The sequence below is a fragment of the Aotus nancymaae genome, unplaced genomic scaffold (assembly GCF_030222135.1).
Source record: "Aotus nancymaae isolate 86718 unplaced genomic scaffold, 86718_ANA_hifiasm-v0.15.2.pri h1tg000011l, whole genome shotgun sequence".
In the NCBI taxonomy this organism is placed as follows: Eukaryota; Metazoa; Chordata; class Mammalia; order Primates; family Aotidae; genus Aotus; species Aotus nancymaae.
The window spans coordinates 73,202,597-73,227,678 of NW_026988422.1; the positions used below are offsets into that span (position 1 = coordinate 73,202,597).

At 40.9% G+C, this 25,082-nt stretch overlaps 1 protein-coding gene across 2 annotated transcripts in view; it reads right to left on the reverse strand.

Annotated features, from left to right (window-relative positions):
- Positions 1-398: 398 nt before the first annotated feature.
- The window catches only part of EFCAB11 (EF-hand calcium binding domain 11), a 163,546-nt gene continuing 138,862 nt past the window's right edge, over positions 399-25,082 (reverse strand). Inside the window, exon 6 of one of the 2 annotated variants that reach the window (XM_012453097.2) lies at positions 399-1,084. In XM_012453097.2, the coding sequence (XP_012308520.1) occupies positions 1,003-1,084 (82 nt within the window). In that variant the 3' untranslated portion in view covers positions 399-1,002. Of the gene's footprint in view, positions 1,085-23,934; positions 24,015-25,082 lie in introns of those variants that run through there. The other variant, XM_012453098.3, reaches the window with a different exon arrangement.

Sequence of the window (25,082 nt, forward strand, 5' to 3'; positions counted from 1 at the left end):
TGGGGCCACTTTACAGTGATGATTTGGACTCAGGGACATGATCTTAGAGAAGTCTTTATTATTTTTTAATTGAAAGTTTTTTTTAGAGACAGGGTCTTGCTCTGTCACCCAGGCTGGAGTGCAATAGCAACCATGGCTCACTGAAGCTTCAAACCCCTCAGCTCAAGTGATCTTCCCACCTTAGCCTCCCAAGTAGCTGGGACTACAGGTGTACACCACGAAATCCAGATAACTTATTATTATTTTTTTGGTAGGGATGGGGTCTTGGTATGTTGCCCAGGCTGGTCTGCAATTCCTAGGCTCAAGTGATTCTCCTGCTTTGGCCTCCCAAAGCGCTGAGATTATAGGCATGAGCCTATTTTAGAGAAGTCTTAAGCCTGTGCTTCCCAAGGCCTGGCTCACTGCTTGGAACATAGTAAGTACTCAGTATGTGTAGGTGCTATTATTTGTTCAACCAATGTTGAGCCAATGAAGGAAACTGGCACCATTGGCAGGAAAAGGCTGCCCCTCTGCAGATATTAGGAGTTGATGAGATTCAGGGACCCAAGGTGGGATGATGAGGACAATGAAGTGAGTGAATGGGGCACCCTGGCCTGCAGTGCGGAGAGGCTGCAGGAGAGAAGACTGAAGAGGAAGGGGACCACCAGTGCCAGCGCCAGCCCCAGCTCTTGCAACAGACACCTGACTCAGGGCTGCTGGCCACACAGAAGAAGACCCTGACAGCGACCACCTCCAGGATTCTGAGATGCAAGTCCATCATCAGCATCCAAAAATTATGATTAAAAGTTTAGTCAATTACTTACTGCATGCCTGTGCCAAAGTATCTCCTGTAACCCGTATATGTGTGTGTGTATACATACACACCTACTATGTACCCACAAAATTAAAAATTTTTTTAAAGTTTAATCACAAGTCTGTAGCATGACATCATTAGTAGAGTAGAGTCTGCTGACATTATAACCTATTGATCTCCCCAGAGTTGCCAAAAGTAGTTCACAACAGTTAGGCTTCCTTCTGTCCATAGTTCATGGCATATTCAAAGTCTCTAAAGCTGACGTGACCATCTGAGTCTCGATCTACTTCCCTGGAAAATGAAACAAAAAGTCATTTACACATTATTCTCGTTAACACCTATGTATCAAGAGCACATTAGGATCTTTATTTCTTTGTATGTCTGTGTGAGAGAGGAAACTATTTTATCTACTTGAAGGCTGAGACTGATGCCTACTTTTTTTCATTGATAATAAAGGTTTGCGGGAAAGAAAGGGTATTTAAAACTTACAGAAATAATATATTCTGCATATTTAAAGGGATGAAGCCAAATGCATAGATTATATAAGAAAAAAAGAAACGGCTCTTTCTAGTTATCCTACATATATCTTTCTATGATATATCAAAAACATAAGCAGGCCAGATAGGGTGGCTCACTCCTGTAATCCCAGCACTTTGGGAGGCTGAGGCGGGCAGATCACCTTAGGTAAGGAGTTCCAGACAGCCTGGCCAATATGGGGGAAACTCCACCTCTACTAAAAATACAAAAATTAGCCAGGTGTGGTGGCCGGCGCCTGTAATCCCAGCTACTTGGGAGGCCGGAGCAGGAGAATCACTTAAACCGGGAGGCAGAGGTTGCAGTTAGCCAAGATCACACCACTGCACTACAGCCTGAGCAACAGAGAGAGACTCCATCTCAATTTAAAAAAAAAAAGTGTGTTTGAAGGCATAACTGATGAGTAGTGGTCTCAACTCCTCTTTGGGGGGCATTCTAAAACAATGCCTTACACGTAGCTTCTGCGGGTGATGCCCATTATATTTTGTTCAAACATCAAATTCGTATCAACCATGACACAGGACTTTTTAAAGCAAAGACTGGCCCAAGCAAAAGAGCCACTAATCACTGTAATAGTTTTAAAGCAGGCTTCTAAAATATTGAATTCTAAAATAAACTTTCTGAATATTTCATGCCAAAGTCTCTGAAGTCTATAATGGTTCTGGATAGAGTGATGATAATTTTTCATTCTTTTGAAGTAGAGAAAAATCCCTACTTCTCTGCCCCAGGGCAAAACCATGTTGCAGTGTGTTCGTATAAAATGATTTCAGACTGCAGAGGCCATTATTCTTGTTACTTCTTTTGGTAAAATATACATGATGATTTCATGCTACACAGGACCAAAAGCGTAGTGTCAGATCTCTTCTAAGGGATTAGAAATAATCAGTATCACGTTACTAACTACAGAATATAAATCATCCCTTTTATTAAATTAGATAATTGAAGATTCTTAATATTGCCTAAGTATTTTTTCCCAAGAAATTGGATTAGATAAAAGGCCTTTTTTTCTTTCCACTCTGAACTGGTATTGTTGAACTATAAATCTCAGAGGGTGAGTAAAGTGAATAACCTAGAAAAATAATGTTTAGAATAAACTGCTTCTGATAATATTGTGTGTGTGTGTGCGCGAGTGTGTTTATTCACTTATTGAGATGCTGAATGCTTGTAGAGAAGTGAATCCCTTTGCTTGAGTTTCTCAGTAAACGACCTTCATTGTTATGGTATTAACTGTTTTTATTTTATTTTTTTTTAGATGCAGTCTCCCTCTGTCACCCAGCCTGGAGTGCAGTGGGGCAATCTCGGCTCACTGCAACCTCCGCCTCCTTGGCTCAAGCAATCCTCCCACCTCAGCCTCCCAAGTAGCTAAGACTACAGGAACACACCACCACACCCAGTCAATTTTTTTATTTTTTTTTTAAGAAGAGGTAGGGTTTCACTACGTTGACCAGGCTGGCCTCAAACTCTTGAGCTCAAGCCACCCCCTTGCCTCGGCTTCCCAAAGTGCTGGGACTATGGCACGAGCCACTGTGCCCCGCCTGTTATTGCATTAACTCTAATTTTTCTTGCTGCCTTTGCCAAGAAAAGGCAGCATAGTATATATCATAAATATGCTGCCAAGAAAAGGCAGCAAAGTATCATAAAATGAGCACAGTATAGCCAAGAACTGTTAAAACTGGAAAGTTTATTCATAACATTTGGGGTGGCATTTTACTCATATAATGAATGGCGAGGCATCATTTACCTTTTTTTTTTGAGATGGAGTTTCCCTCTTGTTGCCTAGGCTAGAGTGCAATGGTGTGATCTCGGCTCACTGCAACCTCTGCGTCTCAGGTTCAAGCGATTCTCCTGCCTCAGCCTCCCGAGTAGCTGCAATTACAGGCATGCGCCACCATGCCCAGCTAATTTTATATTTTTAGTAGAGACGGGGTTTCTCCACGTTGGCTAGGCTGGTCTCGAACTCTTACCTCACCCACCTCAGCCTCCCAAAGTGCTAGGATTACAGGTGTGAGCCACCATGCTTGGCCTACATTTTTAAATTTACATTTCAAATGAGACATGCTGAAGTATTTTGTCTTTTGACTTTTTGTCCTCATCACATACATGCAAGCAGGTCTGGTCACCTCACGAAGAGTGCAGAGGAAATTCAAGTTCAGGGCTATCATTTTGAAGTCTAAGAACACTATTTTTCATTGCAGACAGAATTGTTCTGAAGAAGGAAGTTCTCATAGCACCCACACTCAAATCACAGTGACAGAGAACAGGTGTGTGGTGGGTAGAATGGGTGACTGGCTGCGGAGATGAAGGAAATGTCAGTAGGCAAAAAGCCTCCTTGTTTCTGTTACAGCATTCAACCCTAACATGAGTTTGCTGTAGTTTTGAAACTAGAATGCAGTTGTTTTGGTGTCAACAACATACCTTTGGCACTAAAAAATTCAGCCACCCTTCACCCTGACTAGAAAGAAACTTTAGGAGGCAAAGACCCTTGTCTTGTTTGCTGCTATAGCCCCAGGTCTTGGCCCACAGCAGAGGATGAATGTTGAATGAATGAATTTGTGGAATAAATGAATCTGAGGAAATAGTTGATAATGGTATAGAAAATCTATTACATCCTGGGAGGTACTAGGGGAGAAAAGAAAGAAACTATCACCTCACTGTCTTTACTGAGTCTAAAAGTGCCTGAGGCCGGGCGTGGTGGCTCACACCTGTAATCCCAGCACTTTGGGAGGCCAAGGCAGGATCAACGGAGGTCAGGAGTTCGAGACCAGCCAGGCTAACATGGTGAAACCCCGTCTCTACTAAAAATACAATAATTAGTCAGGTGTGCTGGCGGGTGCCTGTAATCCCAGGTACTTGGGAGGCTGAGGCAAGAGAATCACTTGAACCGGGGAGGTGGAGGTTGCAATGAGTCAAGATCGCGCCACTGCACTGCAGCCTGGGCGAAAAGAGTGAAACTCAGTCTCATAAACAAACAAACAAACAAATAAAAATAAACAAATAAAAACACCTGAGAAACACCTCAGACCCATCATTCAGGGACCCATAAGTCAGTTGATTATGGTTTCTATGCTCAACCACATTTTGCAAAACACAGACTAGGTATAGATGAGACCACATGAGAGATAAGCTTTGGAAAATGAGGCTCAAAACATGGGGCAGTGGAGGGAGGGAACCCCTTAAATGTCAGACTAAACAGTTTAAGAGTTAAGAAGCCGGAAATTGAGAACCACTGCAGAACACTGGGTACACGTGAGTGTAACCCACCCCATAGTCAAAGACCACGCACTTCAATCCAGACAAGCAGCTGCCTTTTTACCAGACACAGGGATATAGGTACAGACGCAGATACAGGCTTTATCTCAGAAATGGCTTTTCAAAGGAATTAAAGTTTATGCAAATGTAAAAGAGGAGAATTAATTGCTATTAACAATAACAGCTTCTAGAAATGTAGGTCCAGTGAAATTAAAGGCTTTTTTGGTTTGTTTTTGAGATGCAAAAGGAAGATCTGGAATTGATTTTGGGAGTAAGGACTCAAGAGAGCAGAACCGGGATGGGCACAGTGGCTCATGCCTGTAATTCCAGCACTTTGGGAGGCTGAGATGGGCAGATCACTTGATGTCAGGAGTTTGAGACCATCCTGGCCAACATGGTGAAACCCCATCTCTATTAAAAATACAAAAATTAGCCAGGCGTGGTGGCACATGCCTGTAATCCCAGGTACTCGAGAGGCTGAGGCAGGAGAATCATTTGAGCCTGGGAGACAGAGGCTACAGTGAATCAAGATCGTGCCACCACGCTCCAGCCTGGGTGACAGAGCCAGATCCCATCTCAAAAAACAAAAACAAACAAACAAAAAAACCCAAAGCAGAATTGCTCTGTATTACTTGGTATGAACAATTTAGAGCCATCTGGAAGGAGAAGACAAGCCAAGACAAGTGAGGGTACAGGCACAGGGGGATGCCATATGAGAACAGTCATGAAATTTCCCAATGAGGTGGTGATCAAAAGTCCTTCAATTAACTGTTGTGTTTCCTATGTGCTTCCAAATTGTATTACTTGTTCTAACCTCTCCTCTATCTTCACCAAGGGGTGTGCTAGGCACTCACACACTGTGGGGGATGGTGACTTTGGGGTGTCTGTGTTGAGTCAGGGGTTGAAGACTGAGTTAGGAGATGAGCTGTGTCTGAAGGTGCAGCAGAGAGCAGGAAAAGCAAGTGGGGAATGGCAGGATGATCCATCCACTGAATTCTTTCAGAGAAATGAGAACTCAGAGCCATAAGCCTTTCAAGAATTTGCAAGAATCTTGGGAAGTACTTCATAACCCCCCAGGTGTAGAATGGAAGTTCCAGGCAATACTATATGGACTTTGAAGTACCGGAAGACCTCAGATGACACCAGGATACATTCTGAATTTGCAGAACTAGACTCAGTCCATTCAGCTGAATTCCAACAATTTTAAAATATGTTAAAGTACAAATATTTTGATTCATTGTATTAAAAAGTGGTTGTAGGTTGGGTGTGGTGGCTTGCATCTGTAATCCTAGCACTTTGGGAGGATGAGGCGGGTAGATTACTGGAGGTCAGGAGTTTGGGACCGGCCTGTCCAACATGGTGAAACCCCATCTCTACTAAAAATACAAAAATGAGTTGGGTGTGGTGATGCACACCTGTAATCCCAGCTACTTGGGAGGCTGAGGCATGAGAATCGATTGAACCCGGGAGGTGGAGGCTGCAGTGAGCAGAGATTGCACCACTGCACCCCAGCCTGGAGACAGAGCAAGACTCTGTCTCAAAAAAAAAACAACCCCACAAAAAACCCCACAGTGCCTATAATTACTTTCATCAGCACAAACTTTAGCATTTTTCTCTCTCATATCCAGATTTGTTACATGAGATTCTAATCTCTCTTTCTGGTGGTGCTGTGTGGGCTTCAATAGCCCAGTCTGGATGCTTCCCTGACCCAGAGCCAAGAGGTCTGGACCCCGAAGGAGTCAGGGTTTTACACTGGGAATCTTTTATTAAGATCATTAATAAAAGGGTGGGAACGTTGCTCTAATACATTCTGAAGGAAAACCTACAGTTTTTTAAATTTAAAAAATGTAAATACTCAATGTGTCTCACAAGCAGTAAATGTTTCTTATATGAAAATGTTGACATCATAACAATTTTGTTCTGAAAGTGGTTATTTCCTGGAAAATCATTTTTCTTGTAAAATCAATCAAGAGTACTCCATGTCCAAGTCTCCAAAGCCAGATTTCAAAGTAGAATGCTAGCTTTTACCCAAGTTACTTAAAGAAAAAAAATGAAGGAAAGAAAGAAAAAGGAATGGTTTAAATAAAGTTTATTACATCAAAACAATGGACTCTTCCCTATTAAAATGATACAAAGACTATGAAAGTGATATTTTTAAGTGGGAATGAGAATACAGAATGGTATATGCATCAAAATTGAAATGTTTTTATTTTTTAATTTTAATTAATTAATTAATTAATTAAGAGACGGAGTCCTGCTCTGTCACCTAGGCTGGAGGGCAGTGGCATGATCTCGGTTAATTGCAACCTCTGCCTCCCAGGTTCAAGCAATTCTCCTGCCTCAGCCTTCCGAGTAGCTGGGATTACAGGCATGCACCACCACATCCGGCTAATATTTTGTATTTTCAGTAGAGATGAGGTTTTGCCATATTGGCCAGGCTGGTCTCGAACTCCTGACCTTGTGATCCACCTGCCTTAGCCTCCCACAGTGTTGGGATTACAGGCATGAGCCACTCCGCTCAGCCCCACAATTGCAATTTTATAAACATGTATATTCTTTTGGGCAGAAGCTGAAGGTTATATGCTATACAGAAACCTGTCTTAAGAAGATGGTAGGGTTGTGGGTAATTCTGTCTTAAGATATTCTTGGCCAGGCGTGGTGGCTCCTGCCTGTAATCATAGCACTTTGGGAGGTCAAGACGGGTGGATCACGAGGTCAGGAGATCGAGACCATCCTGGCTAACACTGTGAAACCCGGTCTCTACTAAAAATATAAAAAATTAGTTGGGAATGGTGGCGCATGCCTGTAGTCCCAGCTACTCAGGAGGCTGAGGCAGGAAGATTGCTTGAACCCAGGAGGTGGAAGTTGCAGTGAGCCGAGATCACACCACTGAACTCCAGCCTGGGCGACAAAGTGAGACTCTGTCTCAAAAAAAGAGGTATTCTTTAATATTACTTATATCTTTTTCAACTGAAAGAATATTTTTTCTTTTTAGTCTGAATTTTCCAAACAATTGGCCTTATTTCAAATTGTATAAATCCACAACAGCTAGAGCTGGGCCTCTCAACACCAGCACAATTGATATCTTGGACCAGACAATGCTCTGATATAGCAGAGAGGGGGCTGTCGTGGGCATTGAGGACGTTTAGCAGCATCCCTGGCCTCTACCTGCTAGATGTTGGTAGGACCCTCTCCCACCCCTCAAGCCCAATCATGACAGCCAAAAATGTCTCCAGAAATTGCCGTGTCCCTTGGGGGACACAGTCATCCCCAGTTGAGAACCATTGAGCCAGAGGAATCACAGTTTAAGGCAATCCTTTGGAACATTCCAGATAAATCTACACTTACTAACATAATTGCTTTAGCTTTAAAGACTCTTTTTTTTTCTAAACAAGTGATTTCAGGGTCAGCTGAGGCACATGTTTCTCAGGCAGATCATGCAGATGATTGTCCCAACACTCAAAGGTTTTGAAATGAGCCCAGAGAAGACCCCACTGGAGAGGCAAACTCTTGCTGGTGGTAACAGGGCCAGTGCCAGACATATCTGTGTTCCCAACAAAAGCACTGACAGATAGTAATTATTTTGAATCACTGTGATAATCACATGAGATTTTGAAAGTTGATGCCGTATTTGATTCACCTGAAACGTGAATGAACAATTTAATGTGGAGGCCAAGATTTAAGTGAGAAAAGTTTTCTTAGTGGAATTTTTGGGTTGGGGGAAAAGGGAGAAAGCATCTTTTTCTCTTTGATTCTTTATGGAATGATTTAAACCAAGTCAAAACTGTCATTACATTAGGGACAAAGCTGTCATACTGACTGAACAGTGAGAGTAAAAATTACCCTCCAAGCAAGGAGCCCCTGCTGGGGATGAGAGGACCCGCCAATTGAAGATGTAATGATGACAGCCTCTCCCGCAAGCAGCCTTCTCTTCTGAGGAGCCCGCTGGTTCTTCCCACTAGCGTGCTTGCCTCTTTGTTGATGAGAGTCCTGCAGGGCTCTATAGCAATTCAGCTGGTAATGTGTTTATTAATTTTACCTTTTTAAAGACATGTGTTAAGAAAAGCTGTTCGGATACGCAGGCAAGACTAAAGAGATATGCAGATGATTTCTGGTCTTTTCTAGGCTCCTACATGACTTTGGCAGATGCGCTGCATTCCCTTCCATGTGTACTGGGCTCCCTTTGTGCCCTCCCCACACACTGTGTGACCTTCTTTGACTCCAGCTATTGCTGGAAGAGCCTCGCCAGAGCCAGCCCCAGTATCTTTTGCTGTTTGGGACTGCTCTGACACCTCGGGCGGCAACCCCCACTCCCAATGTGGAAGCATGAAAAAGAAGGCGTTGGCTGGGTGTGGTAGCTCAAGCCTGTAATCCCAGCACTTTGGGAGGCCAAGGCGGGCAAATCACAAGGTTAGGAGTTCAAGACCAGCCTGGCCAATATGGTGAAATTTTGTCTCTAATAAAAATACAAAAATTAGCCGGGTGTGGTGGCGCACGCCTGTAGTCCCAGCTACTCGGGATGCTGAGGCAGAAGAATTGCTTGAACCTGAGAGGTGGAGGTTGCGGTGAGTCGAGATCACACCACTGCACTCCAGCCTGGGTGACAGAGTGAGACTCTGTCTCCAAAAAAAAAAAAAAAAAGAAAAGAAAAGAAAAAGAAGGAGTTAAAGAAGGAGTTAAGGCCTTCTCCTTCAGGAGGCACAGAGCAGGTAGCAGGTAGCAGCCCTTGACCAGTCTACACTCCAGCTCACTCTACCGTTCTCTGACTCTTTCCTTCATTGTGCAAGGCTCCAGTTTCAGACTGGTAATTAACACTTAAAAGCTTGTGCACAAATTATTTAATCAATGTACCAGAGGAGCACAGGACTCTTGTAGAGATTTCACCCTTATGGGAGGAAAAGGCTGTTGCAATACCAAGCCTCACCGCTGCATCCTAGTCCACATGTGGGTAGAGCAGAGCAGTTAGCACCCCTTGACCAATGAACGCACAGAGCACCGATCAAGCACCCTTTGACCAATGAGGCATGAGGACCAGGGGATAATGGTTCTCTGCCTCTGTGCTTCATGTAGACAACAACTCTGAGGTCATTCTCTCGGATCATGGGAGGTTCTGGGGGGATCACGCTCGAATCGCTCATAGCAGTAATGAACTTGGTGACAGATACTTGCATTCCCTCATTCTGTTTCACAACAACCCACACACAAGCCCTCATCAGGCTCTGCTTTCAAGAAGAACCCAGGTTAAGACACAATAGAAAGTTTATTTTGAGAGATGAAACTTCACACAGAGCATTTAAATTGCCATCAGCAATAGCATGTCATATCAGATTCTTATTCAAGTAGAAGATATCTCACTACTTGAAAGAGATCAGAGTATTCCTCTATTTGCAAAATACTTTTTTGGAGGAAATTAAATATTGCCTTTAAGAAGAGCTCTGAAGTTTGAAGTTCCAAGCAATTAAAATGCCAGAGTTAACTAGAAGAAAACACCACAGCCGTCTTCTTTTTACTCTCTAATATACATGTCTTATTAATAGTAGTATTATTGGACTTTAAGTATTCCTTCAGAGTGAGGACAATGTATTCCTGAATATAAGATTCCTATAGGCCCTTTTGGATGCAGAGGTATAGTTATGATCTGACCATAAGCAAGTGGCAGTCTTGGCTGTTTAGGATGAACTGTGAAGGGTAAGAATATGTCCAGATCAGGCCAGGAATAAAGAATGACATAAGCCAGGCAAAACACTGGCCTCATTAGCTCTCGGCTTAGTTTACTAGCCTAACAATTCCATGGACATTGTCGGTTTCTTCCCCAACATCCATCCTACCTGCTCTGTGCCATGCAGCAGCTGTGTGATTGTGGGGGAACGCATCCCCACCCCAAGCTCTAGAAGTGGGATCTCACTGGCCTTAACCAATGACTGTAATCCCACTCTCCTCACCACAGTGACAGGCTTAAGGATTGATTGGCTTCAGCCAGTTAATCCATGTCATTCCTCCCCTGGCCGCTACTGATTGGTAAAGAATTGGTACAAACATAATGAAGTCTAGGAATTTTGTTTGCAAGTTGAGAAAGGAGAAGCTCTTTCAATGTGGACATCTGAGATGCAGAGGTGAGGCTTGCTATTCCAACAGCCTTTTCCTACCATAAGGGTGCAATTTCCACAACAGTTCTAGTCTCCAATGGTACACTGATGCAATAATTTGAGCACAGGCTTTTAAGTGTTAATTACCAGCTTGAGACTGGAGTTATATACAATGAGGGAAAGAATAAGACAACAGCACAGTGAGCTGGAGCCTAAACAAACCATGCCTGAAGCCTCCCCTATGTCAAGACTCTTAGTCACTGACCCAGTAAATTCCCTGTGTTGTTTAAGGCAGTCTGAAATGGATTTTCTGCTACTCGCAAATGAAAGCACCCTGACATACATAGTATCCTATCTGAAATATTTTCCAAATCTTGCAATATCTGGAACTTGGTGGACAGACAGTAGATACTCAATGAACACAGTATTTTTGAAATGATTATTCCATTTTAAAGAAACCCTAAATAATTTAGATTTCTCCTTGGATGCTAGCTCAAGATTTTGGATTATTCTCCTCAGCTCTGCATTCTAGGTTACTTGCTTGCTATATCCAACAAAAAGTTCTGTTTATGGTGACTTAATTGTGATTCTCAATGTGCTGAAGAGGTCGTTGAGAGGACTAATATATATTTTCCCTAACAAGTGATAGAATGAATTCTCCAGTCCAAGAAAAAAAGGAAAAGGATGTGAAATGCAGTCACACCTTGCCAAAGTGATTAATCATAAATAACGACTCACTTTTATGAGGAATCTCATTGACAGCTAGAAATATTTTAAAAGGAAGAAAATAAAATTTCAGTACGTCATTTCAGATTATTGACTATTTGTAGACATGTGGATAAATGCAATCAACATATAGCCCAAGGTCTTGGACTATATTTCCAGGAAATAATTTGATATTCCTTCTCTATCAAGTGTTTTAACAGAGCTGCTAATAAACAGGGATAGAATTGTGTTTCTAACTTTGATTCTCTGGAAGAGAAATGGCAATGTAAGAAAACAGCACAGATTAGACAGCTTTCAGGATAAAGAGCAAAAGTCAAAGTGAACATCTTTGAATTAATCACAACACATCTATTTCCTACACTTCTGAGTTGTTAAGATCTTCCACTCTTCCCCGCCATGCGGTAAATGTGCAAGTACTACAAGCCCACTCTGAATATGGCGGGGAGACAGTGTGGCCCAGCAGAAACCTCCCAGGATGGAGCTCTCTGCTCAGCTAGGCTGCTGCCGAGCCTGGAGCAAGTTTCTCAACTGCTCTGACTTTGAAGCTCTTCACTTGTCAGGCTGAATGGCTGGGCCAGATGATTGCTAAGATTTGGTCCAGTTCTCAATTTTGATGAATCTAAGCTGGATCTCAGTTCTACAAGTAGTATCTTTGTATGCAGAAAAATGGAAAATGCAACCCAACGTCTGTTAGCCATTTTTAGCCTTAAAAAAAAAAAAAACCAGTTTGAACCTTTGACTCTGTGGACAGTTATAAGGAACCATAAGCATATATAAATGTAAAGAAAAAAGACCCTGCCATCAACAATGTGAAATATGAATGGAGATAAAGCCATTTCTATTTCAAATATATAATCACTTCAGCCGAGATACCCAGTATCATCTTGAACTTGATTATGAGATAAAAGAAATGGGACAGAGATGGCAATCATTTAATCTCTTAAGAACAGCTATTCTGAAGAGCTTTTCACTCTATGCTCAATAGATTTCTAGCAGGTTATGATCTGGCTAGAAAGAAAGCATAATGATGAAGAAAATTATGTTTTCAATAACACAGGCTTTTTACAGTACAAGTCCTTCCACAAAGGAGGCAATAAAATGAACTCTGACCACTTTAACAGACGGCATAATGGTTCAGTGCACAGATGTGGCCTCTCTGAAAGCAACAAGTTCATCTCCTTGACTGGAGGTTTAGGAATGAGCTGAACTTTCAAGTGTAATGTAGGAAAGATTACATACTTCCATATAAGAAAGCTGAGTATTAGTGGGTTCAGAGGCTTGGAGAGATAGACTAAAAGGATAAGGCTTAATGAGTTTCATTTTGCTAATGCAACAAATAGAGTTGAAGTTGAAATGTGAACTATAAATATCAAGCCATTTGTAAATGCCCTCCTAATTACATTGTTAGCCATTGTTTAGACGGAAGCTTGCTTTTTAAAAAGCATACTTCCTCAGAGTCAGAAAATAGCAATTGTCAAATAATGCTTATTTTCTTTAATAGTATAATGTTTTTCAGTGGGATTTAAAAAAATAATATGTGCTAGAAGGACTGCAGAGATTTTTGTTTACTTTCTTTGGGAAATTTGATAAATCAAAGTTTTCTGGAAAAATAAGCCATAAAATTCAAAATATTTTTTTAAATAACAATGTTATCAAAACAAAAAATAAATCCTCAATTCAGTAATTAAAACAATGTGATTGTTACTCAGGAATCAATGAATAAGAATAATGTCCAGAAATATGTATATATAGGAATTCTGCAAAAATCAAACAAGGCAATTCAGATGAGTGGGGATGAAATAGGTTGGCAGGAAAAGGAGCTAGGATAATTGTCTACCCATTTGGGGATGGGTGGAGTTTGACTCCATGGCAGAGCCTACTTTGTGTTCAACAAAATTTACTTCCCTCTCTTCCGGGGAACGTAGCTAGACTACATTTCCCAGCCTCCCTTGCAATGAGATGCAACTAGGAGTCCTGGCAATGGAATGTTAATAATATAATGATATAGGAACAAAGACTAGCCATTGCTCCATCTAATTAAAAGTGTGATATTTCAAAGGCCTGTATAGGACCTTACAATCGCCCTAGGGGTTGTGACATGGGCAGATCCTGAAAGATACTCTCATATGGTGTTAGCAAATACTTACCAGTAAGTAATTTACTCTATATATCTTGGTTATAGAAAAACTATTTTCAAATTTTGTGAAGATAGATTTTTTCCCCCATTAAATGAGAGGGCAGGAATTTATATAAAAATGAAGATTTTTTAAACAGCTTGTACTTTGGTTTTCAATAATCCATTTGGGAAAATAAGATTTTACATCTCAGCCCATTTCTCACTGATGCGACGTGCATCACTGAGCCCATAGGAAATTTGGCCTTAGTTCAGCATGACTATAATAAATTATGTTTTCATTTACAACATGTTCCTAGCATTTAAAACCTCTGGGTCTGTGGACAAGAATATATGACATAAAAAACGAGTAACATTTCATAATGAAACAATTCCCTCAAATTATCAAAAGCACTCTATTAATGGAGTCCACTCACAATAAAAAAGTCACACCAAATGGAATGACCAGAAGAGCTTTTAACAAGAGAATTTCAGTCTAAAGAGCTGAAGGTTCAGAGGGCCATATGCAAGCATTTAGAAGAAAATGATGAAATGCATGTGGAGTGTGTATATGGCCAAATCAACCAAATCCTGGGATGAAAACAAAGGGACTCCAAGTGAAAGTTCAGAGGAGACATTTGAGGACTCAAACCTGGAAGTGCTTCTTCATCAAACGGAAAACAGAATGTGTTTTCTATCCCTGTAATCACTCTCAAAGTTGGTATGGAGATGGGATAAGAAAAAGGAGCATACTGTGACGGAGGTCTTATAAACTGTGTATGACATCCTTGTTCCCCGACCCTGTCCAGCCTCTCTCCTCCTGCCCAGCACTAAGCATTACTCCCAAGATGGGTGACTGTGGTGCTGAAACTGATGTGGAATTTGCTGTAGTGACTGGGAGAGGCGAAGAGTCCTCAGAGGTTTCAGGCCAGAAACGGACCCTGGCTCATGAGGGATTTCAGTAATGGGTAAATCACTAAGGGACATTAGATGTTGGGGATCTCTTCCTACCCTTGGGAAGAGACTGCCCTCCCATAAATTGCCACACTAATACCAATTTCAGGGATTCAAATGACTGGCCCAATCCAGCAAGACATTTTCTGCCCATTATCTAGTTTCTCCTGCCTCCAGGCAGGGCCACATCATTGATTACGGAGCATTTCAGCCACTAAAAAAGATCACGCTCATCATTAAAGACATTAAGTGTTGATCTGTGCTGGCTAAGTGACTTAAAAGGTTCGTGCCCTTCTAGTAACAACTCAAAGAGGCTATTTCAGGATATTTATTAAACAAATTAAGTATTTACATTATGCTCAAGCACAGAGGCACAGTCACCGCGTACAGAAGTGTAAGAAGACAAAACCAAGAGAATTTAGGGTGGAGAGAACTGGCATTTTCAGTTCTTAGAAGTAGGGGCTGAGGAACCTCCAAATGTTTGAGAAAGAGTCTGAATTGGTCAGGGAAAGTATTCTGCCTCTCTCCTCCTGTCAATGGCATCCTAATGACCACCTCCTTAAAAGGGAATAAACAGTGATTAAAGACTGCAGAGACAAGGATATGAACAGACACTTCTCAAAAGAAGACATTTATGCGGCCAACAAACATGAAAAAAAAAGCTCATCATCACTGGTCATTAGAGAAATGCAAATCAAAACCACACTGAGATGCCATCTCACACCAGTTAGAATGGCGACCATTAAAAAATCAGGAGACAACAGATGCTGGAGAGGATGTGGAGAAATAGGAACACTTTTACACTGTTGGTGGAAGTGTAAATAAGTTCAACCATTGTAGAAGACAGTGTGGCAATTCCTCAAGGATCTAGAAATAGAAATTCCATTTTACCCAGCAATCCCATTACTGGGTATATACCCAAAGGATTATAAAACATTCCATTATAAAGACACATGCACACGTATGTTTACTGCAGCACTGTTTACAACAGCAAAGACTTAGAACCAACCCAAATGCCCATCAATGATAGACTGGATAAAGAAAATGTGGCACATATACACCATGGAATACTATGCAGCCATAAAAAAGGATGAGTTCATGTCCTTTGCAGGGACATCGATGAACCTGGAAACCATCATTCTCAGCAAACTGACACAAGAACAGAAAACCAAACACCACATGTTCTCACTCATAAGTGGGTGTTGAACAATGAGAACACATGGAAGCAGGGAGGTGAACATCACACACCGGGGCCTGTCAGGGGATGGGGGCTAAGAGAGGGATAGCAGGGGGTGAGGGGACTGGGGAGGGATAACATTAGGAGAAATACCTAATGTAGATGATGGGGGTATGGATGCAGCAAACCACCATGGCACATGTATACCTATGTAACAATCCTGCATGATCTGCACATGTACCCCTGAACTTAAAGTATAATAATAAAAAAAAGAAACTCTCCTTCAAGACCTAAAGACTAAAGGAAACAGGTATATCAGCCCTACAATTTTCCCCCACAATTTAAAATGTTAGGACCCTAATAATGATGACCCTGATTTTAGAAGTATTGTCTTTAGCCTATGGTATACACTATGGGAAATGAACCGATGTTTTCTTGAATACAGTGGCAGTCCATGAGTGCTGGACCATCGATGTGACTGTTATTAGGTTCCTCCTCACCAGAGGACACCTATATCGTGTCCACTGTGCAGGTCCCAGTATTTGAGCACAGTGTCTGGCACATGGTGGTGTTCAATAAGTATCTGCTGAATATATGAGCATGTGAACAGGAGAGTTTGGAGATGAGAAGAAGAACTCTAACTCACCATCCTGTGATCTTACATCAATTGCTATGAAAGTGTTGGCACTTTTCCTTCCGATAAGCATAAGAACATTTGGATCCTGCTATTTTAAATGTAAGACAGATGTTTCTCCCCGTTGTTATAGTCTTTACAATTTTCATCTTTAATGGCCATATGCAATTTTATCAAATGGATTTGTACTAAATTATTTTTTGTTGAACTTTTGGGCCAATCCAGTCTTTTCATTTTTATAAATGTATCACTGAACACATTGAGTAACCATGCAGAGGAGGGCAGATCACCTGAGGTCAGGAGTTTGAGACCAGCCTGGCCAACAAGGTGAAATCCTATCTCTACTAAAAATACAAAAATTAACCAGGCCTGGTGGAGGGTGCCTGTAATCCCAGCTACTTGGGAGGCTGAGGCAGAAGAATCACTTGAACCTGGGAGGGGAGGTTGAAGTGAGCTGAGATCATGCCACTACATTCCAGCCTGGGCAACAGAGAGAGACTCCATCTCAGGAAAAAAAAAAAAAAGAAAGAAAGAAAGAAAGAAAAGAAGTGGATTCCTGAGTTTACTCATTTACCAGGCAAATACTAAGAGCCCACTATGGTCCTGACACAGTAGGTCCTGAAGATACATGGGTGAGCAGAAAAGACAAGCATCCCTTTGAGCTTTTATCCAATCCTGGGAGATAATTTCTCAAAGTGAATTACATAATTCCATTAATATAAGCAAAATAATATTACCAGTGTAGAGAACACCCTGAAGGAGTGACAGAAGGTTCTAGGAGTGGGTGGGATGTTGGGGCGTGAACTGGGTAGCAGCCTGGTGGAGCAGGACCTGGCTGAAATCTGAGACGCAGGGAGCTAATAAAGGAGGTACAAGTGGGGAAGAGCTCTCCAAGCAGAGGGAACAGCATGTACAAGGTCCTTGTGGCAGGACAGAGCAAGGTACATTCAAGGAACTCAAAGAAGGCAAATGTGACCAAGCACAGACAGAAGATGAGCAGGCAGCCAAATGAAGCTGTGGGGTGCATGGGCTGGAACTACTCGAGACCTGGAAGTCTATGTAAGGACTTTGGTCGTGATCCAAAGAGTGATGGAAAGTCATCAAAGTGCTTCAAGGAAGGGGCTGACATGCTTGATATAAATTTTGCAGGTTTATCTTTGCTTAATAACACCATACCCCAAAGGTATCCCTGTCCTATCCCCAGCACCTATGAATATGTTGCATTATGTGGGAAAGAAAATTAGGGTTGCAGACAGAATTAAGGTTGCTGACTTTAAAGTGGGGAGAGATTATCCTAGATTATCTAGGTGGGGCCAATGTAATCTTAAGAGACCTTTTTTTTTTCTTTACTTTTTTTTTTTTCTGAGACAGAGTCTCGCTCTGTTGCCCAGGCTGAAGTGCAGAGGCGCGATCTCAGCTCACTGCAACCTCCGCCTCCTGGGTTCAAGTGATTCTCCTGCCTCAGCCTCCTGAGTGGCTGGGGTTACAAGCGCACACCACCACACCCAGCTGTTTTTTGTTTTTTTTTTTTTTGTATTTTTAATAGAGATGGGGTTTCACCATGTTGGTCAGGCTGGTCTCAAACTCCTGACCTCATGATCCACCTGCCTTGGCCTCCCAAAGTGCTGGGATTATAGGTGTGAGCCACCACACCTGGCCTCTTAGGGGACTTTAAAAGCAGGAGAGGGTGTACAAGAATCAGAGGAACCAGAGAGATGTGAAGATGCTAAACTGCCAGCTTTGTTGATGGAGAAAAAGCCATGAGCCAAGAAAGGCGGGGGCGAGGGTCTCTGGAAGCTGGAAACAGTGAAGACATGGGTTCTCCCCTTGAGCCTCCAGCAGGAATACAGCCCTGCTGACACCTGGATTTTAGCCCAGTGATGGCCATTTTGGATTTTGGCCTCCAGAAATGTAAGATGATAAATTTGTGTTATTTAAAGCCACCAAATTAGTTGTAACTTGTTATAGCAGCAATAGGAATCTAATACAAAGGAGATGATCATGAATTTAGTTTTGGATATTTAAATTTTACAAGTCTTTGACACAAAGAACATGGACATTTGGAAGTATTATTCATCTATAGCCATTCTCCTAATAAGTAATATGATCTTTATTAAATTATTTTACCTTTCATGACTTCAATGTTATCATATATAAAAAGAAAATAGATTTAAGGTTGGTTCCAGTTCTAAATCTCTGAGCTTATAAGCCTGGAAAGGAACAAATATGTTTTTCACTTAGATTCCTGTCAGAATTTGGCAATCAATTGGGGAAAAAGTGATATTAAAAATAGCAACCTAAAGGGGGAAAAGATTCCATTTTTAAAAAGTACCCAAAATATGAAATAACTAGAAATACCTTAATAAGAAATGTGTTGAATTTCATAAAGAAAACTACAGAATTCCTTTGAGACATATAAAAGGAGATTTGAAAATGTGCAGGGGCGAGCCACGTGTGTATTCCTGGATGGGAAGACTGAACATTGTAAAGATGCCAAATCCTTCCCAATTAATTTATAGGTTGAATGCAATTTTCATCAAAACCCCAAAGGGAGTTCTTGGAACTTCACAAAAATGATTTTACCATTCATCTGGAAAATAAACAGGCAAGAAGAGCTGAGAACAAATTTGACAACAAAAAACACCAGGTTTTAGAACATATTGTAAGAACTAGGGGGGAAAATGTGTGTCCCAAGAGTAAGAATAAGGTGGCCAAGGGAATAAGATCAATGTCCTGGAAAGGTCCCCTCGTATGTAAAAGAAATCAGTACAGCACAAGATGATAAAGACATTAAATATAAATGGGGATTATTTAACAAAGGATCATGGAAAAAACTGGCTATTTGGAAACAAAAATGCTTAGATCATCACCCAATGCTATATATCAAAATAAATTCCAAATGCATTAACATGCTAGATAGTCCTAAAATTCAAACCAACCAAGAATATGGAAGCAGATATTAATCTAGTCTGTAGACAAGGAAAATTTTCTAAGTACAAAAGCAATTAAAGAAATTGTGAAGGAAAAGATCACAGATTTGAATACATGAAAACTTAAAATCTCTGCACATTATAATAAAAGGAAAACAATAAGCTGGAAAAACAGTTGTAATAGAAACAGGTTAATGTTTTCAGTATAGAAGACAAAATGGGCAAATGGCATGAATAGATAATTCACAGAAAAGAGAACAGAAAGGGCTAAAAAACGTGTGAAAATGTTCAAAGTTATTAGCAATTGGAGAAATAAAACAAAACAGTGAGATATTCTTTCCACCTATTAGTTTCGTAAAGATTTGAAAAATGACACTGGGTCATGGTGAGAACAGGGTGAGAAGGGCATATGCAGTGAGGGGGGTAGAATTTGTTTATTAGGCAATTGGGTAAGAAGAATCAGGAGCTATAGAAATGATAAAATGACTTCATACTCTCTGATACGATACCTTCGTATCTAGGAACATCTCCGAAGAAAAAAAAAAGTGGAGACAAATTTGTTTATTGTAGGGTTATTTATAAAGGAAAATGGCAAAATGATTGAAAAGCATAGGATATAAAACTCACACTCAGGCCGGGCATGGTGGCTCATGCCTGAAATCCCAGCACTTTGGGAGGCTGAGGTGGGCGGATCACGAGGTCGGGAATTCGAGACCAGTCTGGCCAACATAGTGAAACCCCGTCTCAACTAAATACAAAAAATTAGCTGAGTGTGTTGATATGCACCTGTAATCCCAGCTACTAGGAAGGCTGAGACAGGAGAATTGCTTGAACCCGAGAGGCGGAGGTTGCAGCGAGCTGAGGTCACACCCGGCACTCCAGCCCTAGCGACAGTGCGAGACTCAGTCTCAAAAACAAAACAATACAAAACAACAACAAAAAACCCTCACACTCTTCTTAACAAAAACAGAGAAAGAGGGAAGAATCAATACCAAAATATTAATGATAATTATCTTCGGTTTGGTACAAGTATTTTTTTTTTCCCCTTCTTCAGACTTTTCTCTATTTCCAACATATTCTACGACAAGCATTTGTTACTTCAGCCAGATCTCCCTCCAACTGTCCACCTCCCACCCGCTGCCCCACCTTCTACCCTCCACCCGGCAAAATGCCTAAGTCCTCAGCACACACACGACCATTTCTCTATTTTGTGAGTTTGCCATTGCGTGCAGCTGATAACCAGGGAAAAATTCATGTTTGATAAAATCATCCTACGAGTGATGGCCAACCAAGGAAAACCATTTAGCACTTAGAGGGCTTCCATAATGTGAGTTTATAAGAAAGGAAGGAAAGAAAAGATGTTACGGGCAGAACTAGCAGAGAAACAACCGTGTTTGACTCTGCAGAGCAGGAATGCAGTTCCAGGGTGCCCGGTGTCTGCGCACATTCCTCGGCTGCCGCTCTCTTTCAGTGACTGCATGGTCTGACTATTTGACTCATTTGACACTCTTTAGTAATAAATATATCCCCATATGGAAGTTTTACTGAAAACAGCTCCCCGGGGGGAGGGAAAAAAAAAACCAACTTTTTTTTTTTCCACTTTGAATCGAACCACAGGTATAAAATAACTCTGAACTTGGTGTTACAAGTCCGAACTTGTACAACCTTTGGAGTACCGTACAGAACAAATGCCCTGAAGTGAGAACTTTTCATGTCTTCTTTTCTTCCCCCTTTGCTTTTCTGTCCCTCACTGAAGTGAGCTGTGCTGAGGGCTTCAGACCTGCCGTCTGCCCAGCCCCACATGGTCTGGTCCACTGGGAGAAAGGGCTCTGCTGATCTGCCCACTATGCTTCCAGAGCCCAAGCCTCTCCCCAGAACAACAACCACGTAGTCCTTTTTCCTTCCTTCAAGGGACTTTAAAAATCACCCAGTCCCACTCTTTTATTTTACAGATGGGGAAATGGTGGCTCAGATGCATGAAGCTGCTTTCTTAGCAGAGCAGGTCTCCGGATTCATGGCATAGTCCTATGCCCAGCTAATGATACTCTGAGCTTTTGGAGTTTTTTTTTTTTTTTTTTTTTTTGAGACAAGAGTCTTACTTTGTCACCCAGGCTGGAGTGCAGTGGTACATTCTCAGCTCACTGGAACCTCTGCCTCCTAGGTTTAAGCGATTCTTCTGCCTCAGCCTCCCGAATAGCTGGGATTACAGGTGTCCGCCACCATGCCCAGCTAATTTTTATATTTTTAGTAGAGACGGGGTTTCACCATGTTGGCCAGGCTGCTCTTGAACTCCTGATCTCAGGTGATCCACCTGCCTTGGCCTTCCAAAGTGCTGAGATTACAGGCATAAGTCACCATTCCCTGCTGGGCTTTTGGAGATTTTGAGGGTCTTTGCCAAAAACCTAGGATGGTCCCACTGGACACAGAAAGAAAAGCCAAGCTGTAATATACTGCCATCTCAAAGCTGTGTACGCACTGCAAGCAGTACCAGGAACAAGACTTAGGACTCCCCATTTCCAACCGCTTGATCATTTCCGGCTTATGTGGGAATATGGGATAAACTCTAGGATTAGGATGACTTTGGTGTGCAGTTAGCCTAAAGCTTTTCACAGCCACGGAGAATTAGGGGTTGAACACAAAGACATGAAGATCTGTCCCCAGAATATGTGGTAATCATGACATCACAATAAAGAGCCTCCCCAGAGCCTCACTGAATAGCCCAAGAGAACATCCTAACAATTTGGGGGTGGGAAAAGAAGGCACAGAAATATTCCAAAATACTAGTGTTTCAAAAATGATGTCATAAGTATACATCTGAAAAAGTTTTGTTTTAAGTTCTTAATTAGGTTTCTCCCCCCACAGATGCTGGGTTGGGTGTAAGAAAAGAATCCTTCACAAAACCTGAGCTTAATAGGAGCACTGGTATCATAATTGGAAGAATTTCATTATGAAATCCTTTCCCCCTCCACCCCCAAGACAGAGCCTTGTTCTGTCGCACAGGTTGGAGTGCGGTGGTGTGATTTTGGCTCACTGCAACCTCTGCCTCCTGGGTTCGAGCAATTCTCCCGCCTCAGCCTCCCAAGTAGCTGGGATTACAGACGCCTGCCACACCTGGTTAATTTTTGTATTTTTAGTAGAGATGGGGTTTCACCATGTTGGCAAGCTGGTCTCAAACTCCTGACCTCGTGATCCACCCATCTCGGTCTCTCAAAGTGCTGGGATTAAAGGCGTGAGCCACCACACCCGTACGAAATCCTTTTTAATTAGTACTGCATAGATTGCTGTAAGTTTGAGTTTTGGGCAATGCTGAGGAAATAAACTTATGGAAGAAAGTGAGTATTCCTGGAACATCCTAAAGATTAGCATTTTGACTCATTTGTCAGGTTCAACTGGAAAAAGAAAAAGAAAAGTAGTGTGAAGAATGTCATTGCTATTTTGGTAGGAACTGCACTGAAACTATAGATAGCTTTGGTAATACTGACATTTTCACAATATTAATTCTTCCAATCCATGAGCATGAGATATCTATTGTTTGTGTGTGTTCTCTTCAATTTCTTTCATTGTGTTTTATAGTTTTCCTTGTAGAGATTTTTTATGTCTTGGGTAAAATTTCTTCCTAGGTATTTTAAATTTTTTGTAGCTATCATAAGTGGAATCGCTTTCTTGATTTCCTTTCAGTTTCTTCACTGTTGACATATATAAATGGAACAGATTACTGTAAGTTGATTTTGTATCCTGTGACTTTACTTAATTCATTATCAATTCTAATAGTTTTTTGGTGGAGTCTTTAGGTTTTTCTAAATATGTCATCAGCAAACAAGGATAATTTGACTTCTTCCTTTAGGAACATGACAGAGTACCAACATCTCCTTAAAACATTAAAGCAAAAGATAAAAAATTTGTGAACTAAAATGAAAAGTAACCATAAAAGAAATATGTTCTTTTCATAATACAGTTAATTCACTCCTAGCACACTTTGCTGGCCCTCACAATTAGTTGTATGTTAAAAGGCTTGAAAGAGAATTTTATAAAATAAACCATACATTCCTAATCTTGAACTTCTGAAAACGAAACCAAACCAAACCCTTAGTGGAGATGCAGATATTAGTGACATACTTCCCAAAGCAAACTCAAAACAGAGATGCTCTTTATCTTACATTTTATTTAATGAACTAGTAGAGGGTCTTGGCATGGTGAAAAGGCAAGAAAAATAAGAAAAATTAATAGGAAAGAAACATCATTAATGCTGCAGTTGTGAATATATAACATAGAAAACTCAAAGGAATCTACTAAGAATTTTATAAGTAAAATAATGCAAGGATAATTATCATATAAAACATACTCTAAAAATAATAACATTCCTTTTCAACAATAACTATCAAATTTTTCTTTCAAAATTAGATTTCTCTTATAACAAGGAAAAAATATACCTGTATTTAATACACATTTATTGAGTACCTACTTGATAATTAAACTAAGGTGGAATATATCAGTCCAATAATAAAACGATATTTTATAAAAGAAAAAATAAAATAGGCAATACTTCAAGGTAATTTATAGATTTAATAAATTTCTAAATAAAATAATAATAGAATATTTTGTTACATAAAAATTCTAAAGTTCCTACCAGAGGTTAAGTAGGACAATAAGGGGCAGCTTAAGAGAGATCAGAATGAATCAAAAAGCAACCCATATTAAAAGAAAAAGCAGTGGCTAATACCTGTAATCCCAGTGCTTTGGGAGGCCAAGTTGGGAGGATCGCTTTAGACCAGGAGTTTGAGACCAGCCAAAAACTGGGCAACATATGAGACTCCCTCTCTACAAAAAATAAAAATAAAAAAAATAGCTGGGTATGTGCCTGTAGTCGTAGCTACTCAGAAGGCTGAGGTGGGAGGATCACTTGAGACCAGGAGTTCTGGGTAGCAGTGAGCTATGATCGTACCACTGCATTCTAGGCTGGGTGACAGAGCTGAGACTCCTTCTTTTTAAAAAAAAATTATAAATATAAACTTAGACCCTTACTTTATACCATAAAACAGAATAAAATCATGGTAAAAAAAATTAACATATAATTTCCCAAATGTAGAGGAAAACAGTAATATATTTATCCCAGGTAGATATTTAGATTCACTATTTCAAACACAGAAAAAAATTACAAGTAAATTGCAGTTGCAAGGCCAGGCACGGTGGCTCATGCCTGTAATCTCGGTGGCTCATGCCTGTAATCACGGTGGCTCATGCCTGACACTTGAGGTCAGGAGTTTGAGACCAGCCTGGCCAACATGGCAAAAACCTGTATCTACTAAAATCACAAAAATTAGTCGAGTGTTGTGGCAGGTGCCTGTAGTCCCAGCTACTCAGGAGGCTGTGGCAGGAGAATCACTTGAACCTAAAGGCAGAGGTTGTAGTGAGCTGAGATCTCACCACTGCTGCGTAGGTGACAGAGCGAGACTCTCTCAGAAAAAAAAAAAAATTGCAGTTGGAGTAGAGAGTAAAGCAAGATAAAAGGTAATTATGGATATGCAAATATTGTGATAAATATTATATATAAATGTTGACATCTAAAATGTATGAAAAGCTTTTATAAACCTATAAGAATAATTCAAAATTACTAATGACAAATGGTTAAAAGTTACAAAAGGAAAAATATTTTAAATATAAAATTTAAGTAAATGTTCAACTTGCCAGGTAAGTGAAGTGAAATATAACTGTAATGTAACACTTTACACCACCAAAATCTCAAGTAAAGACAAATGAGAAAGACCAGAGTTGGCAAGCCTACAGGGAACAACACGCTGATTCAGTGAGAGTGTTTCAAATTCTTTGGAAAACAGACAAGTAACTAGAACTACAAAAGAAAGGAACAGGAGGAAAGAGGAAGTAGGG